The following is a 19881-nucleotide window of genomic DNA, read 5'->3' as shown; positions in this document are numbered from 1 at the left end:
CCTGGGGAATGGTGTTTCCCACAGTGGGCTGAACTCTCCTACAACAATTAACAATCTAGACAGTCCCTCATAGGCCAATCTGGTCTGAGTCCCATAACCGAGACTCCCTTCTCAAAAGACACTGTGCTCTGTCAAGTTGACAGCTAAGGCTTTTAAAGACAGTTGACATTTCTTCATAAGAGGGAAGAGTATTACTGGTGGTCAAGGCCTGGGATGGGTGTTTCCAGGATTTGGGGCTCTTGCTCAAAGAATTAAAGGATCACACTAAGTTTCAAAAGTAACAAGAAGACATTATTTAAAGTGCAGTAATAGAACAGGTCAGATACACTGTGAAGACACTCAGAACTCTGGTTGTCTAAAGCTCCCTTTTGTGTGGTTCAAAAAGAAAGTTCGGATGCTTTGCTATTTATTTTTTAAGATTTTTTTATTTATGTGTATGACTGTATACCTATGTGAGTTTATGCGTATCACATGGGTACAGGTATCCACGGGGGCCAGAGGGCATCAGATGTCTAGAACTGGAGTTACAGGCAATTGTGAACTGCCCAATGTGGGTGCTGGGAAACAAATCTGGGCTCTCTGCAACTGGGTTCTAGCCACTGAGTTCTCTCTCCACTTACAAAGATTAATTTTAGTTATGTGTACGTGTGGAGGAGGCTAGAGGTATTGGATCCCTTGAAGCTCGAGTTACAGGCAGTTGTGAGCTGCCCGATGTGGGTGCTGCAAACTGAACCTGCGTCCTGTGCAAGAAAATGCCAAGGTCTTAACTGCCAAGCCATCTCTCCAGCTGGTTTGCTATTTTAATTGATAAATTAAGTTATACAATTATTTCCTCTAGCCCAGCAGTGTTGGCACACACCTTTAATTACAGCACTCAAGAGGTAGAGGCAAATGGATCTCTGACTGCAAGGCCAGCTTGTTCTATAAGTAAGTTCTAGGACAGCCAAGGCTATACAGAGAAGCCCTGTCTTGATGCCCCCCCCAAATTTTTTCTTTTCTGTGCATATTCCTTCCCATAACACTAATTCCATAATTTTCTTCATATACACACACAATCATAAGCATATGATAGAGTATTTTCTGTAAACGTTCACTTTGAGGACGTACTTTGATCTTTCTGTGCATGCATAGAAAACCAGTTTAGGCTGGATTGGCTTTCCTGCTCTCCTACCTAGCATTAGTGGGTAAATAGAGCACAACTGAATAGAGTCTAAGTTTTCTGTCTGTTAAGGGAGAAGTTATCTCATTTATTCAGAGTGAGTTGTGTATGCACTAGATACAGGCATGGGTCCAAGGTTTCCAAGTGCATTATAGAGGGGTGTGAGCACAGCCCAGTCCAAGTGGGGCCCCAGGTAGCTAAGATCTGTGCTTGCCTGCCTCATAGGGTCAGCAGACCTTTATCTGAAATTCTGATCACCACTCCTGCCTGCACCTCAGCCGCAGGGAGTCAGGACCCAGACGCATGTGGTGCGTGACTGTGTGGGAGGCAGGAGGTGCACTGCAGTCCTTTGGAGATGCAGCTTTTATGAGTCATCTCCTACACGGAGAGCATAGTTCTCAGTACACAGCTGCACTGCAGTCACCCATGCTCCTGCAAATAACCTCAATAAATGCATTGTTTCACCATGCTTGACTTAGCACCCTTTCTTTGCTCAGTCCACACCCCATCTGAGGGTGAATGGATGTTTCTTTGTGTTTCCTGAGGAAAAGTCATGCATCACACATCACACATCCTTCAATATATTTTCATTTTCTCTTTCTTTCTTCTTCCTTTCTGTCTGTCTTGACAGGGTTCTACCCTGTAGTCCTGGCATTCACTGTGTACATTAGGCTGGCCCCAAATTCACAGAAACCCACCAGCCTTTGCTTGTCGAATGTAGGGATTAAAGTTGTGCACCACCTAATCTAGCTTATTTTGAAATGTGCATTTTCATCCAGAAAAGAAAAAAATGTGAGTAGTACCGTGAAAGCTCAAAGTCATTCCCATTATCTAGCAAGTTCGAGTCCAGCCTAGACAATAGAAGACCCAGTCTTAAAAGGCATTTAATTAATTAACTAACTAATTAACTGATGCCAAACTGTAGTTGTCCTGTGGCCTCTACCCAGAGATTCTGGTTTATAGCCCAGGAATCTGCATTAAATCCTCCCAAATGCTGTCAGTGAAGAGCTGGGCTTCCTGACACCTCCAGAGGGTCCCAAGCTCTTGTTCCTCAGAACAAACAGTTGCAGACACATGAGAAGCAGCAAGCAAAGAGAGGGATTTCATTAAGAGAAGAAAGAGAAAGCCGGGCATGGTGGCACAGAAGCAGGCAGATCCCTGTGAGTTCAAGGCCGGCCTGGTCTACAGAGTGAGTCCAAGACAGCCAGGGCTACACAGAGAAACCCTGTCTCAAACAACAACAACAACAAAAGAAGGAGGAAAGAGAAAGAAAGAAAGAAAAGAGTGTATAAAATGACACACCCTCAAAGAATTTCAACTCAATGGAAGAGTAAAGGCCAGCAAGAGGATTCAGCAGGAAAAGCCCTTGCAGCACAAACCAGGCAACCTGCATTCCAGCCCTGGTACCCACATAAAGGATAACGAGAACTGACTCCACGCAGTTATCCTCTGAACTCCATCTGTGACCTGTGACATACATTTACACCACCATCCCCTCACACATACTATAATAAATAAATAATTTTTTAAAAAATCAAGATCAATAAGCATAACCCTATAACTTAACCATCGTTCATCTTATCTCCACATATGGCCAAGCTCGGCTCTGCTGGCCCATCAAACCCTCTGACTGCAGGACCTAGGTTGGTTTAGCTATCAATATTTTTAAGATTTACTTATTTGTTATTTATACAGTATTCTGCCCACATGTGAGCCAGCAGGCCAGAAGAGGGCACCAGATCTTATTATAGATGGCTAAGCGCCACCTGGTTGCTGAGAATTGAACTCAGGACCTTTGGAAGAACAGCAAGTGTTCCTAACCTCTGAGCCATCTCTCCAGCCCTGGTTTAGCTATCTTTACAATCTATTTCCTGGGGCTGGTGCGATGAACCAATGGTTGACAACTGTCTGACGAACCCTCTCCCACAGGTTCTCCTTTGACAGGTACAGCTGAGCCCAGGCACCAGCTGCTCTGTTTTCTTTCCTGGGATAATTTATTTTGGTTTCATTTGGTTTGGAGTAGGGTATTGTTTTCTTTTGTTTTTGAAACAGACTCTCACTAGGTAAGAGTCTGTCTTTCTCAGAGCTCATGATGTACACCAGGCTGGCCTCAGACTCACAGAGATCTTCTCGCCTATGCCTCCTGAGGGCTGGGATTAAAGGCATGTTGACATGTGGCAACATTCCTAGGATGGTTTGGGGTCCTCAATATGTAGCCTTGGCTGGCCTAGAACTTACAGCAATTCTCTTGCCTCTGCCTCCTGAATGCTGGGATTACAGGTATCCACCACCAGCAAGCCCAGTCTCCCCATGTGACTTTTTAGTAGGGCCTGAACTAGCAGAATTCCGATTTGCCCAGCTTTACACAGACGTGCTGACCCAGCCCTTAGTTCACCCAATCTCCAGACGTCCCTCCCATGAAGCGTCCTATTCTGAGCAGCCTCAGATGCTCCTGGTCATGTCTTTCTTGCCCACTGTGGGGATCATGGCTGACATCCTCATAGCAAAAGGCAGCTTTACAAGAGGAAAAGCATCACAAAATCATTTTGTCATAGTTTTACATGACACAGGACTTTTCAGGTGGAGGACCCAAAGACCCAAGTAACACTATCTAACTCTATGCTCAAATTACACAACGCAGCATCAGCTGTGTAGATACGTGATTGGATAAAAGAGTGGGACCTGATGAAAGAGAACGAACTGGGGATCCCCAGGGGAAACTTTCTGTTCAAGCCCTTCTTGGTCTTTGGTTGTAGCAATTCTTTTCTCTTTGGGGGGGGGGGGGGGCGGTTGGTGATTTGACACGAGGTTTTTCTCTCTGTAGGCCAGACTGGCCTCGAACTCACAGCGACCCACCCGCCTCTGTCTCCCGAGTGCTGGGATTAAAAGCTTGCGCCAACGCCCCGAGGGGCCTCGTTTTATGCTGCCTTGTGCAGATAACCCGAGCGCAGTGAGTTCCTGCGTGCAACAGCCACGTCACAGCCAGAAGACATCGCACTGCTAGCAATTTTCCATCCACAGCTGCTTAACGCTCTTCCACAATGTTTCTGAGCCTCGGGGGGGCGGGAGGGGAGAGATATAGCTGCCCCACGAAAAGCTGAACCCTCCACTTTCACTACCGTGCTAGTTCGGGGTTTCCGCGTCAACGGCCGCCCACTGCAGCCAAAAGCTCCTCCGGCGAAGGCTGGGTACGGCACTAATCTACGGGTATAAACACTCGCGTTTAGAAGCCTAGAAGATAAAGCCTAACAGAACAGCTGACGTTTTCAGGTTTTGTGGCTAGCTTTGGGGCTCCAGTTTCTATGACTAAGCTAGGGAAAGACTTTCTGGTTTCTACGGTTTGCTTCAAAGGAAGTAGAGGACAGGAAAAGGTCACTGGGAAACTTGGCTTCGGAAGCCTTCACTGGGGACTACCATTTCCGAACTCCCACCGTGTGAAACACCTCCAGCTTCTTGTTTCCTGACCTCGCATCTCTCCCTTGGGTCTCATTTCCTAGGATACAACCGGCATCCGTCATAGCGATCACTCCAATTAACTGTAGCCTTCTCTTTGTCGTGCTTTGCTGCACGCTTATGTTAGTTTTGTTTGTTTGTTTTTTGTTTGTTTTGTTTTTTGTTTTGGTGGAGGTTTTGTCTTGTTGTTGGTTTTTGTTTGGTTGGTTGGTTTGGTTTTTGGTTTTTGCTTATGTTAGTTTTAAGGGCAGCAAGGCTATGGCCCTACAGCACCTCCATTTGAATCCTACCATACTGCTTACTTTTCAGGTTACTGAGACAAAGTGCCTAACAAAAGCAAATTAAAGAAGATAGGGTTTATTTTGGCTCAGTTTGAGGGTTCATGGAGTCAGGAGCATGTCGGTCATACTGTGTTCACGGTTGACCAGCGGAGGGAAGAGAAATGCTTTGGCTCAGAGCCTTTCTCCCCTTCCCGGAGCAAGGACTGGTGGCACTCACATTTAAAAGTATTCTTCCTGATTCAGTTAATCTAATCTAAGAACTCTCTTGCAGACACACCCAGAGGTTTATTTCCACAGTTAGTCGTAGTCCCATGAAAATGTCAATCAAGATTTCTCTAACCATTGAGCCATCTTTCCAGCTCCAGACCCCCCACTCCCATTTATTGATTGATTGATTGATTGATTGGTTTTCAGAGACAGAGCTTCTCTGTGTACCCTTGGCTCTCCTGGACTCACTTTGTAGACTAGGCTGGCCTTGAACTCACAGAGATCTGCTTGCCTCTGCCCTCACAAGTGCTAGGATTATAGGATTGTGCCACCATGCCTCGTCATCCCATTATTCTTAACAGTTTGGTTTGTTAAAAAAAAAAAAAGAAAAGAAAAGAAAAGAAAAAGAAGAAGGAGAAGATATAACTATGAGGAGGAAAGAAATGTTTTTAGTTGTATTTCTTTGTTTTGTTTTATATGTATGAGTGTTTGCCTGTGTGCATATCTGTGCACCACGTGTGTATCTGGTGCCCCAGCAGAGAAACAGGTGCTGGGTCTCCTGGGACCCATGGGAGTACTGGGGGAATCTAATCTCATCTCTCTGCAAGAACAAGTGCTCCTAACCAGTGAGCCATCTCCCAGCCCATTAGTTAGTTTAGTTAGTTACTTAGTTATTCATTTTTGAGACAGAGCCTCATTTTGTGCTTTAGGCTGATCTGGAACTCTCTATAAGCCCCACGATGGCTTAAGCATTCAGCAAACTTACCGCCTCAGTCTTCTGAGTGCTAGAATTTCAGGCATGAGCTACCACCCTGGGCTTTGAAAAAAAAAAATATTCCTAAAATCAATATAAGAAGCCGGTTGTGATGGTACATCCCTGTAATACTGACACTCAGAAGCCTAAGGCAGGGGAATGATGTTTGAGGCTAGTCTGGGCCACAACATGACAATATCCTATACATTAAATTAAAATTTAATGTATGTGGGTGCATCTAGTAGTCAGTTGAATGTCACAGTTTTTCTTGGTAACGTGTTGTTTCTTATTTGACGGTACATAAAAGCAGTGGCTCTTAACAGCAAGTGGCATTTTAAAGTCAAGAAAGTATGAAATAATTAAATGGAGGCTTATTTTACACCAATAAAGAAATATCTGTCATCAAGCTTTGGGAAAGCCCCCTTTTATATGAGTTAATAATGTGAATATTTCTTTTCGCCAAACTTGAGGGCATCACTGATGGCTCTGCCCAGCTCAGGCCCCACTTCCCTTTCTCAGGAAGAAGACTCAAGCTCAGCAGCCTCCGCAGCTACACGCAGTAGACAGCAAGTTGGATCATGCTCAATTAGCAGCCAACTAGAGCCATTTCAGCCATCAAGTTCAAGGTACATGAACAAATGCCATATGGGCAGGACATTAGAACAAAGAGACACGCCTGTTCCAATATTCATAGAGATGCAGGGTTTGAAGTGTACTTTCAGAGAGACCACATACTAAGGGATAAAAGAGGGTACAGTCTGGAGGGGTCCGTGTGATGAGCTGGGAGGAAAAGGTTTATTTTTTCCTTACAATGCTCAGGTCCCATCCCATTACTTAAGGCAGGAACCTGGAGGCAGGAACTGACGTAGAACGTACAGAGGACCGCTCTTTAGCGACTTGCCCCTCATGGCTTGCTCAACCTACTTAAACAACTCAGGACTACTTGTCCAAGGGTGACACTGCCCACAGTGACATGGGCCCTCCCATGTCAATCAAGAGAGCGCCCCACAGACTCTCTGACAGGCAATCTGACGCAGACACATTCTCAACTGAAGTCCCTCTTCTCAGACAACTCTAGCTTGTGTCAAGTTGACCAAAACAAAAACAAAAACAAAAACAAAACCTAGCCAGGACAGATAGCATATAGGACAGTGGGTTCATTGTGACATTTTTATGTGTATCTTTTGCTTATGTCATTGTACTTTGCTCATACTCACTACCTTCCTACCATTCCTCCCTCTTTGTAAGATGGATACGTGTCTGTGTGTAGCTGTGATACTAGGACATGTGACAGTGTTTATTGGTGACACTAGGAGTACAGATAATATTTGTAAAGTATTTGGCAAGGAACAGGCACTCAAGAAAAAAAATGTGATAAAATCATTTAGGTTATCAGGAAACTGAATAAGCTGTTGTTTGGGCAAGTAATGTGAAACTTGCAATTAAAACACACAATTGGAGCTGGGCACCGTGCTGTAAGCCTGTGATCCCAGCACTGGAGGAGGCAGAGGGAAATGGATCTCTGTGAGTTTGAGGCCAGCCTTGTCTACAAAGCAAGTCCAGGACAGCCAAGGATACACAGAGAAAGCCTGTCTTGAAAAAACAAAACAACAACAATAAAAAAACAAACAAAAACCACTGTTGGGACTGGAGAGATGGTTCAGTGGTTAAAAATGAATGATTGAGGGGTTCTGCTCAAACTATGGCACCAACCCAGGACAGTACATGCGCAGTAAACATCAGACCCTTACTCAGATCTAGCCAATGGACAGGACATTCTCCACAGTTGAGTGGAGAGCGGGGACTGCCTTTCACACAAACTCTGGTGTCCCATATTTGACCACATCCCCATGATGGGGAGGCCCTGTGGCACTCAGAGGAAGGATGACAGGCTATCAAGAAGAGACTTGATACCCTATGATCATATAAAGGGGGAGGAGGTCCCCCTCAGTCACAGACATAGGGGAGAGGAATAGGGTAAAAGCGGGAGGGAGGGAGGGAGGGATGGGAGGAACGGGAAGAAACAAGGGATGGGATAACAATTGAGATGTAATATGAATAAATTAATTTTTTTAAGTTAAAAAAAAAAAAAGAAAAAAATTGAACGATTGCCCTTACAGAGGATCTGAGTTCAGTTCTCAGTACCTACTTTTGGGACCTCTAATGATACTAGCTCCCAGGGGATACAACATATGTGCGTGCGCGCACACACACACACACACACAATGTAAAGTAAAGTAAACCATTTTGAAATCCATTGTGGAGCTGGTTATGGTGGGGAAGCAGAGATAGGAAGACAGCATGAGTCCCAGCCACTGTGTTTACAGAGTGAATCCCAGGCTAGTCTGGACTGCACTAAGACCCTGCCTCCAAACCAAAGAGATAAGTTAGAAAAGAAAACAGTAAGGAACTGGTTAAGAGTGGGTTTTTTTTTTTTTTTTCCCATTGCCCCTAGAAGATGAAGGCAGGGGTGACTGTGATCTCTCACAAGCCCCTCCACCCCCACCCCGCACACCAGAGGCTAAAGCGGGAGGATCCTGAGGCCAGTCTAGGCTGCATAGCAGCAGGACCTTGTCACAAACTAACAAACTCAGATGTTATTTTTAACACTCTGGAGGAGAAAAGGAGGTAGGAAGAGAGTAATTAGGAAAAGTACATCTGGAGTAAGGCGCTTCAGGGCTGAACTGGCGCCCCACCCAGAAGACCCGGCTCATGTGGGTGGAGCCTATGGAAACCCCGCCCAGGCCTCGCCCCTTGTCGCCCACTGGGCGGAGGCCCCCGCAGCTCCGCCCCAGTCAGGCCCCTGTCTACTCACGCGTTCTGTGCCTCTCGCCCTGTGGACCCTGCTACCCTGCTTTGCCACTGAGTGTGTGCTCGATCGTCCAGACCCGACGGTGACACCATGTTGGGCATGATCAGAAACTCACTGTTCGGGAGCGTGGAGACATGGCCTTGGCAGGTTCTGAGCACCGGGGGCAAGGTAGGCCCGCAGGGCTGCAAAGGACCTAATGGAGGACTTTGCGGTGGTTTACCCCACCCCACACTCCACCCTTGCCCGGGGCTGGACCGGGTGCTGCTGGGCTGTGGGTGGGACTGCGACCAAAGCTGCGTTCCGGCTGGGACCACCCTTCACCGCCTAGCGCTTGTCGTGGGTAGGAGGGGAGAACGAGGTCCAGCTGAGCCAGAGCAAGGCAGGGACAAGGCTGACCCAGGAAAGGATCCATCTTGGCGAGTGGGACACCGCCTGTTGAATGCATTCGTCCATTTAAGCCTTCCAAACCAAGAGAACTTTTCCCCCCTCTTAGGACTTCCACCCACTCTTTCCTAGACTGGCCTCGAACTCTGTCGCAATATTCCTACTTCAGCCTTTCAAAAGCTGGGATTACAGACGTGAGCCCTCACTCCTGGCTACATTCTGAACAGTTTTGTTTGTGAGAGACTCTTGGTTGTGTAAACGACTGACAGAAATGCTAAAAACAAACAACAAAACCCAAGTACACAGAAGGCGTAGAAAAGGTGTGTGCTGTAGACGTGATATACAGGGTGGGAATGGGGTGGGGCGATAAGGAGCTTTGAGGGGCCCTTCAACCTGTCTTGGGCTGTGCAATGTGTGGGAGTTCACAGTCAAGAGCGTGTGCAAAAAAGCTCGAAGCTATACAGTCAGTTTTGATTTATAGAATTGTTAGTGTTGCCTGCACGGGGTGAGTGAGCAGACATAGTTACTGTGTTCCATCAAATTTGCTTCAGACACTGGAGTGGACATTGGGTCTGTTTTCCTGAAACTTACAAGTTGGGTTATAATCTTGCAGGCGTATATTGTTTTTCCTAAGCTGATATTCAGTTATCGATTGGTTGATATTCGGAATTAAACCTAGAGCCTTGTACATACTGAGTGCTTTCCCCACTGGCCTTTATCCTCTGCCTCACAAATATTTTATCTCAGTCTCTCTTTATAACGATTCTGGGTAAAGGCCTGTGTCACTTGGGGCCAAGTTCTGGAATCTACTACAGTGAGCCTCACCCAAAAGACCCCAACTCAGCTCTAGTCTAGACACAACCGTGCAGAGGCCTGTCAAGCCATCTGTCTTGCTCTCTCAAAGCTTCCCCCGTTGTGTACAGAACACGTAGTCGAAGCCCTAATCACACCGGGTAACACACTCAGAGGCCTTCAGCAGCCAGGCCAGGCTGATAATGGAAATGACTGTAGATTACACAGCCCAGTGGCAACTGGGGCACACTGAAAGTGCTTTCTCACCGACGGACTTCCCCCGCAGGAGTAGTGTTGCCAGCTCTTTAGGGAAAGCCAGATACCCAAGTTCTCTGTGGAAAAAAAAAATCCCCCCAATTTAAAATTATCTTCACAAATAACACTATGGTGTGCCAACTATGTGTGGGGCATGGGGCTTGAAACTGACGATTAAGAATGGGCAAAACCAAACTGCACATGGTGGCTCGTGCCTGCAGTCCCAGAACTCAGGAGGTGAAGGCAGGAGGATTGTCACAAGTTTGAGACCAGACTGGGCTACGTCGTGAGTTCCACACTGGAGCTGTGTAGCAACAGGAGAGGTGAATCCACCAAGGAGCTCTGCCCTCCCCTCCTGGAGCTTAGGTTCCAGTAGCTAATGAGCAAATAAAAAATATACACTATGGGACTGGACCGGTGGCTTAGGAGTTAAGAGTATGCACTGCACTGCTCTTGCAGAGGACCCGAGTTCGATTCCCCGCATCCACACCAGGCAGCTCACACCCAGGTGGTAGGTGCTGAAAGACTTGTAGTGTACTTATCTCATTAAAACTTCAAAAGAGTTTGTTAAGATTTGAACTAAGCCAAGTGTGGCTGTGCACGTCTGCAACTCCAGCACTCAGAAGTGGAGGCAGGAGGATTGTGAGTTACTTAACATCTCAGCTGCCCTAGCCCCCAGATTCTTCAACTGTAAAGGGAGACTAGCACTGCCTCTGTGACAATTTATTAAATAGTCAAAGAAACATGCACGTGTTGTTTTTGACATGCAGAGTTGGGGTGTTGTGATTTTAAGGGGATCCTCCGTCCGAAAATGATCTGCTTTGTTCTGGTAAAGGTCTGAGTCAGATTCTGTCATCTACACCCCCCAAGCAGGTGGAAGGCACATTGTGGGCCCCATGTGGGCCAGGCTTCCAGCCCTCCATGTGCTCAGGACTGATTCTAGTCAGACCTTCCCAGGCCCTTCATTGCTCGGGGAGGGAGGGAGGGTGTAGGGTGGGTCTTGAGAACTTATGGGGCAGCCCTGATAGAAATGACTGATGCCTTTCTGTCCAGCCTAGGCAAATATGTCAGGACCAACAGTCTGGGCTTGAGTCCTGGCTCCCCCATCTGCCCACTATGACCGGGGCATGGTACTTACCTTCTTATTCCCTGGTACCTCTCAAATGAAGACTAAAGCAGTAACCTCCTCATGAGCTTGTTGGAGGCATGGATTAGTAATTCTAACACTTTCTTCTCACTAGAAAGCAGGCTTCTAAAACCACCATGTGGACCACAAGTGGCCAGGAACAAATGACCTTAACAGGACTTGAAGAGCCCAGAGTGAGAGACATCCTTGCAAGGCCTTTGGACTTTGCACCGATTGTTGAGTATTGGTGTTTGGGACCACAGGTCCAGAGCCTCAGCCAGTAACTGCTTGAGAACCTCGGCCAGTGGGAGGTGGGGTGAAGGAGAGGTGCTGCTGTGTTCCCCGGAACAAGCAAATGCTCCGGGGTGACTGATGTTAAGAATCTACAGTGTTCGCACAGGTGGCTGATTCTTCACCAGTGTAGAAAAGTCCAGTGAGACAAACACATTCATGTAGACCTCCATGCAGGGCTGATAGTTTTCTAAACAGTATCCATTTTTCTTTCCTCCCTTCTCTCTTCTTTCCTTCCTTCCTTCCTGCTTTTTGTTTGTTTGGTTTTAGGAAATAGGGTTCCATGCAGCCCACATTGGACCTCTGAACCTCCCACCTCCACCCTCTAAGTGCTGGGAACGGCACACACCACCGTTTCTGACTAACATCCATACTTATTGGTTCATTCACTCATTTCTTTTTCTTCCGGGATTTGGTTTTGTGAGACAAGGTCTCCCACAGCCCCAGGCTGAGCCTCCCCAGTGCTAGGATTATAGGCAATGTCCCACTACATCCGACTAAGCCTCATCTTCCACTCTGCAGTTTTCACAGTGGTCCAGTGATTCAGGTGACCTGTGTGAGCCTTGACGTTGTGGACAAGTGCCACCCACTAGGGACCTGAGCAAACACAGCATGAGCTGGCTTTTCCCCCAGGAGCTGTTATTAACCAGGTTCTCATGCCCGTATTAAGCAGTCACTATTATGGTCCTTCTATTAAGCAGTCACTATTATGGTCCTTCTATTAAGCAGTCACTATTATGGTCCTTCTCAATAAAGTAAAACTGGCCCGCTCTGTGGCCCTCGCTTAAAAAAAAAAAAAAAAAAAAAAAAAAAAAAAAATGCTTACAGAGCATCAACAGCATGCAAGCTGTGGTAATAGACACTGATATATACAGCAGCGACACAGACAGTCCTGACCGGGGCTTATGGCTTTGGGTAGGGCTTATACATTGCGTTATGTCATTAAAATTACAAGAAGTGTTTTGTTAAAGTACAGAGGCCTAGCGAGACACCACAGGGAATTTGTTTCAGGAATGCCCCTCTCTGAGGGGGTGAATTCCAGACCGGAGGACCTGTTGGATGAGCAGGACTAGACTGATGGCATTAGCCTGACTAGACACAGGCATTAAAGGAAACAGGAACCTTGCATGGCACATACCTGTAATCCCAGGTCCAGTGAGACCGAGGCAGGAGGACTACCATGACTTTGAGGTTAAACTTGGGTGAGCACCTGTCTTGGGAGGGGAGGAGAAGAAAAGAAGTAGCAGTGTGACATAGAGGCACTCTGGGTTCAGCTGGCAGGGCAGGGAGAAGCTAAGTGATGCCCGGACCATCTAGGTCATTAAGGGATAGATGGGCGATGGGTGGAGAGATGGCTCAGCAGTTAAGAGCTCTTACTGCTTTCTCAGGGGACCCAATGCTGGTTCCCAGTACCTACATGGCAGCTCACAGCCTCCTATAACTGTAGTTCTGGAAGCTCTGACACCTTCTGATCTCCGAGGGATCCTTCTCAGACAGTGCACGTACCTACACTCAGGAATACACATGCATTACTAATTAATTAGAGCCGGGCGGTGGTGGCACATGCCTTTAATCCCAGCACTCAGGAGGCAGAGGCAGGTGGACCGATGTGAGTTTGTGGCCAGCCTGGTCTACAAAGCGAGTCCAGGGTAGTCAAGGCCACACAGAGAAAATCTGTCTCGAAAAACCAAAAAAGAAAAAAGTTAATTATTATTAATAAGTACCATGATAACTCCGTGATGATGGCTGTTAGACAGTGAACTGCTGACCACAATTAGATGTATCCAGAAGCTGCACATGGGCTTGCTCCCCCACCTCAACCCATTCTGATCCTTAGTCTCTCCCTCTGCCAGAAACTCCCATATTTACTCCTGTTTCTCAATGTCAGCTTCCTTCTAAGCTTCAGGCCTTTGTGGCCAGAGGCCCTGTGGACTGTTTGCTCATCCAACAGGAGTCAGATAAACAGACAGGCAAGGCTCCCCCTTTTTTTCCCAGAAATATCTGGCCTTTGGAATTTGACGAGGGGAGAGGTTACTCGGGATCAAGGGGCAGAATAACAGAGTGGAGCCTCAAAGTTGCTGTTGCCTGACATACCCTCCCCTGGATCCTCAGACGTACTGGCACAGTTGAGTAACTTGAGAATAGTCAAAACAGGCAAGGCCTCACATCACCATCAATGGGCTCAAGGCTATGAAGGCCAACTCCTACAACAGCCCGAGGCTCCTGTTGGTATCTTTGTCAGCCCTCTTCTCTTCTCACATCCTGCTTGACAGTCTGTGCTCCATCCATGGTGACCTGTTCACATCATGGTACTAGTGTTATTTGTTTGTTTGTTGAGATTTTATTTATTTATTTATTTATTTATTTATTTTGGGTTTTCGAGATAGGGTCTTTCTGTGTAACAGCCCTGGTTGTCCTGGACTCATTTTGTAGACCAGGCTGGCCTTGAACTCACAGAGATCCACCTGCCCTTGCCTCCCGAGTGCTGGGATTAAAGGCGTGCACCACCATGCCCAGCTAGACTCTGTTTGTCTTAATTTTTGTGTGTTTGGATGCCGTGCCTGAATGTATATCTGTACACCATGAGTGTGCACTGCCTACAACTGGAGTCACAGACCATTGTAAGCTGCCGTGTGGGTGCTGGAAACGAAACCTGGGTCCTCTGGAAGAGCAGCCAGCCACTCAGCTCAGCTCAGCTGAGCCATCTCTTTAGCACCACTGTATTGTTCTTGATGTCCCCAGATAATCGCCTCCTCTAGCCATCAGCGTTTGGTAGATTTTAGAATAACTGTAGCCAAGAGAATCGCCTTTATTTGTAGAACTGCAGAGACTGAGGCAGAATTACAAGAGTTCAAAGCCAACCGGAGCTACATAGTGAGTTCCATCTAGGGCAGCCTGGGCTATAGAGAGATACCCTGTCTCAAAAGAAGAGAAAACAAACAAACAAAAACCCAAATCATTTGTGATTTCTTCTCACCGCCTCCTTATTATTCCTATTTTATTAATCTCTAGTCTCGAGTCCGCAGGGTCTGCCACAGGGTTGCAACAGTGTTTATTAAAAGACGCAAACACTGAACATCCAGTGGGTGATCTGAAGTCACCGTGACCCACCAGAACAGGAAAGCACACTCAGAGCCCCCAATTCCCCTAAGCAGCCCTGTGCTGTTTCTGTCCTGCCCCAGTGCACTGTGCCCCTTCTGGTGACAACCTGCTGTCCTCTGGCTTCCCTTCCGCTAGTCCCAGTCTTTCCTGGCATCAGAAACTATGACTTCAGCTGGGAAAACAGCACCAGGGTCCTGTTTGCCTTGTAAACAGGAAGACCTGTGATCAGTCCCTGAACCCATGAAAATAGAGCTGGCCTTGGTAGCACGTACTTGTGATCCCAGCACCAGGGGGACAAAAACAGGGATCCCAGGGATTCACCAGCAGGTCTGCCTATGCATACTTATTGACTTCTAGGCCAGTGAGAGAGACCCTGTCTCCAAACAAAAACCCCCCAAGGAGCCTGTAGACATGGCTCAATGTTTGAAAGCAGTGGCTGTTCTTGAATTCCTGATTCTGCTCCTAGCACCCACATGATGACTCACAACCATCCGTAACTCCAGTTGAAGAGGATCTGATGCTGTTTTTTACCTTGGGGACCAGAGATTTACCTGGTACACACACACACACACACACACACACACACACACACACACACACACACACACACACACACACATTCATGCAGGCACTCATACACATAAAAATTAAATTTCTAAAAAAAGTAGTTGAATCCTGAGAAACAAAATATTGAGATTATCCTCTTGTTTAGACACATGTGTGTGCGTGTGTGTGTGTGAGAGAGAGGGAGAGAGAGAGAGCGTGAGTGTGAGCGTGAAGTGTTCAGTACATAGCAGAGACTCAGTAACTGATTATTTGCATGGAAGGAGGAAAGAAAGTCCAAAGAATCAACTGTCTCTTTTGCCAGTAAGTTCTTGCTATTAGCTTCCCCATTTGTTACAGAACTTAACTAAATAAAATGAATTCTGAGACTTTGTTCCGAGTTTGTTACCAACATACGAGTGTCTGTCCCAAATAAGACAAGTGGTGGCGAAAGAGAAGCAGACAGCCGTGTGTCCCCAACAGGCCTGGAGTCCTGTAACAAGCCTTAGAGCAGAGGCTGGGGAGCGGAATTCAACTTCCTGTTTTGCCTTTTAGCAACTGGGTCTTCTCGGGCAATCCAGTCTGACCGAGTCTTCACTGCCTTTTGGGGAAATGCAGTTAAGCGAACTTTAAAACCCTTTGCAATTCAGAACCGCTGTGATTCACAGTCACATTTTGAGAAGTTAAAACATTGCATGTAGTGGAATCACAGGGTGAGTGGGGTCACAAAACAAAGGGAGTTATAGAGTGTCTGCTGTGACACCCCCAGAGTTTTCTAGAGAAGGCTGTTGGAGGTGTCGGTCTTGCTAGGTGGAAGCCTCACAGTGGTCATTGGTGTCGCTAGTTGGTTTAAAGCAATTCCCTTGTCTCGTAGAAAGGGATTTTCTTTATTTAATTCTTTGCTGATTTTATACATGTATATACTAAATTTTAGGGGTTTTTTTGTTTGGTTGGTTGGTTGGTTGGTTGCTTTTGGGTTTTGGGTTTTAAAGACAGGGTTTACTCTGTGTAGCCTTGGCTGTCCTAGACTCACTTTGTAGACCAAGCTGACCTCGAACTCACAGCGATCCACCTGCCTCTGCTGAGATTAAAGGCGTGTGCCACCACACCCAATTTAAATTTTAGCTCTTTACTTCCTTATTACCTTGTCTCATCCTGCAGCCTTCTCCTTGAAAGTGCCCCTGACCCCGTGTGTGCGTGCGCGTGTGTGCACGTGTGCGCGCGATTGTTCCACTGACTTTAAATAGGCTTTCCTGTAAGAGCATGGGTGGAGCCTGGCTACACCACTGAAGAAAGTGATGCTCCCTTCCCCCAGCCATAAACTATCAGAGAAATATTTACTTTTGAGACAGGTCTCAGGTAGCCCAGACCGCCCTTGCTCTTCTGCTCTTCTGCTCTTCCTGCCTCTACGTCCCCAGTGCTAAAATTATAATCATGTACCTACCACAGCCATTTACACATTGCAGGGGCTCGACCCTAGAGCTTTGTAAATGTGAGGCAAGCACTCTACTTGTGAGCTACATCCTCAGCCCCTGAATGGGCACTTAAACATGAAACTGACACTTGGAGTTTGCATTACGTTTTCCTGGCTCTGGGCATGGTGGCGCAAGCCTTTAGTCCCAGCACTGGGAACCAGAGGCATGTATGTGGGTCTCTGATTATGAGACCAGACTAGTCTACATAGCAAGTTCTAGACCAGCCAGGGCTACATAGTGAGACCACTCCTTATCCACTACCAAAATAAAAGAATAATAGTACGTGAATTCTGGTGCCCCCAATTTGATCAATTCCCTTTAGAGGGGAGGCCTGGTAGCACACAAAGGAAGGGGAAGCAGGCCATCCAGATGAGACCTGATAGATTCATCGTACAGTGGGGAGGAGGTCCCCTTCTGTCAGAGGTCTAGGGGAGGGGATAGAGTAAAAAAGGGATGGAGGGGGGAACAGGTAGATACAAGTGAAGGGATAACAATTGAGATGAAATCTTAATAAATTATAATTAAAAATAATAATAATAAAAATTCCTATCCTCTTTCTTGTTACTCACCTTTAATTCGTACTACAAAACAATCGGGTTTTTGTTTTGTTTTGTTTTTTTGGTTTTTTGCGTTCCAAATATGAAACTAGAGTGTTAGATATACTTGTTCAAACCACACAGCCCGCTCACAGCCCACAGTCCTCCCTAAATTCTCTTTTTCCCTCTTTGAGTCCTAGGAGTCAAAGTCTCCTCCTATGTTGAGAATCTTCCCTGTAGAGTGATACAGGAAGCCCTGCTTGATAAACCCGCTCCAGCCAGTTCCTCGGTCACTGTCTTGTTTTCACAATCACAAAAGGAATAATGGCCCTGAAGCAAATAAACACCTAGTGAGTTTTCATCAAGTAAAATTGTATGGTTTAGTTCTTGTCCACAATGGCTTTGTTTTTCAGCTACAGACAGTCAAATGAAGAGAGACCGACTTTACTTTTGGTGCAGTGAAATAAAACTCACTCAACCAGAGTAGAAGGGAAAAGACTAGAAAGAAAAAGAGTGAAGTTGTACCCATCACTCAGTGAAGTGTTATTTTTGCAGAATTTTGGTTCAGCCACATATATAGTCATCATAAAACCTGATGTAGAAATATTTTTCTTTTTGTGGATTGTAATTTTTTTAAAAAAACGGAGTTGGGGTGGTATTGAGTCTAGAAGCTGTTGAAGGAAAAAAATGTTTGGTTTTTTTTTTCCTGGTGGTACAGGGATAAAACTGGGGGCATCACCCACAATAAGCAAGCACTCTACTCCTGAGGTATGCCTCTGCCCTCTACTTTAACTTCTCCTTAATCTCAGCCACACTTCTAGAACAAGGCTGTTCTTGGGATTTTGTTTTTGGGAAATTGTTGGCTATTAATGCAGTATTTGTTTGTTTTCTCTTTTCCATGTTTTTCTTTACTTTTCTGGCATCTCCTAAATGCTGGATCTCCTGAGCTTTTTGTTTTTCTTTTATTATTTATGCATTTATTTATTTATATGTGCGTGTGGCAGTCAGAGGACAACTTGCACAAATCAGACTTCACCTTCCACCACACAGGACCTGGGAACTGAATTTAGGTCATCAGGCATGGTGGCAAATGCCTTTACCTGCTGAGCCATCCCACTGCTGGCTCTCTTTTATTGATGTTTTAAATCAATGTACACTGATAACAAGCTTCATTAGGTTTTCTCTCTTTCTCTCTCTCTCTCTACATACATACATACATACATATAATTATATTTTCCTCTTATTTGACCCCTAATTTTCTCTTCCTCCCTCTCCATGCATAGTTCCCCTTCAGCTTTCTTGTTGTGTGTGTGTGTGTGTGTGTGTGTGTGTGTGTTAAATCTGGATTCTACGTGAGAGAAAACAAAATACCTCCCCTTTCTCTCATAGTCCACATGCATGTCACATGTGTGTATAGTTCATATATATATATTTAAACCTAGATGCCACACTTGAGGAAACATGGTCTTTGTCTCTCTGAGTCTGGATCATCTTGCTCAACGCGGTGCTCTGCAGATCCAGTCGTTATCCTGCCAACGCTGTCAGTTCCCTCCTCTTCGAGCTAAGACTATTGTCTGTACCACACGCTCTGTATGCACTGCTCTGTCCGGTAGGCGTCTAGGCTGGCTGCACGACTTGGCTATTGTGAATAGCGCAGTAATAAGTACGGGCTCTGGATCTCTGAGCTGTGCCCACCTGGGTTCCATTGTGTTTATTCCCAAGAGTGGTGTAGCTGGGTCATATGCTAATTCTGGTTTTAGTTTTTGAGGAACTCCTCCACCTCTGAGCTGATTTCCATATAGCTGAGCCATTTTGCATTCTATCAGCAGTGTAAATGGTTCCTCTTCCCCTGCATCCTCAGTTGCCAGCATATGCTGTCCTTTGCAATTTGGTTGCTGCTGCCGATTCCTCTTCCTCCTCATCTTCTTTCCTTCTTCTTCTTCTTCTTCTTCTTCTTCTTCTTCTTCTTCTTCTTCTTCTTCTTCTTCCTCTTTTTCTTCTTCCATTTATTTATTTGGTCACTTTACAGCCCAATCCCAGCTCCCTCCCTTCTAACTCCCAGGACCACCCCCACACCACCCTCCTCCCAGAGAAGGGAAGGACCTCCCAAGGGACACCAATCCACTCTGGCACCTAGAGTCACAGCAGGACTAAGCTCATCCTTTCCCATTGGGGAGTGACAAGGCAGCCCAGCTAGGAAGAAGGGGCCCAGCAACAGGCAACAGAGTCAGAGACAACCCCTACAACTACTGTTACAGGACCCACATGTTGACCGAGCTGCATATCTGCTACAAATGTGTAGGGGGTCTAGGTTCAGGCCATGCATGCTCTTTGGTTGGTGGTTCAGTCTCTGTGAGTCCCCATGGGCCCACGTTAGTTGATTCTGAGGGTCTTCTTGTGGTGTCCTTGACCCGTCTGGCTCCCTCTATCCTTCCTCCCACTTTCTATAGCACTCCCTGAGCTCAGCCTGTGGTTGGCCATGGGTCTCTGCATCTGTCTCCATCAGCTGCCAGATGAAGCCTCTCAGAAGACAATTATGCTAGACTCCTGTCTGCAAGCATAGCAGAGTATCATTAGTAGTGACAATGATAGTAGTCTGCCTTTCTCCTGGGGTGGGTCTCAAGCCAGGCCAGTCACTGGTTTGCTATTCCCTCAATCTCTGTTCCATCTTTACTCCTACACTTCTTGTAGACAGGACACATTTTGAAGGT

At 46.4% G+C, this 19881-nt stretch overlaps 1 protein-coding gene across 1 annotated transcript in view; it reads left to right on the top strand.

Annotated features, from left to right (window-relative positions):
• The first annotated feature begins 8633 nt into the window (after positions 1-8633).
• Hebp1 (heme binding protein 1) overlaps positions 8634-19881 on the top strand; it is a 31080-nt gene continuing 19832 nt past the window's right edge. The window contains exon 1 of the mRNA XM_051155480.1: positions 8634-8834. Within this exon, the coding sequence (XP_051011437.1) occupies positions 8757-8834 (78 nt within the window). The 5' untranslated portion in view covers positions 8634-8756. The remainder of the gene's footprint in view (positions 8835-19881) is intronic.

Source organism: Acomys russatus, chromosome 13, assembly GCF_903995435.1.
Source record: "Acomys russatus chromosome 13, mAcoRus1.1, whole genome shotgun sequence".
Taxonomy (NCBI): Eukaryota; Metazoa; Chordata; class Mammalia; order Rodentia; family Muridae; genus Acomys; species Acomys russatus.
This window is presented reverse-complemented; position numbering and strand designations above follow the sequence as displayed.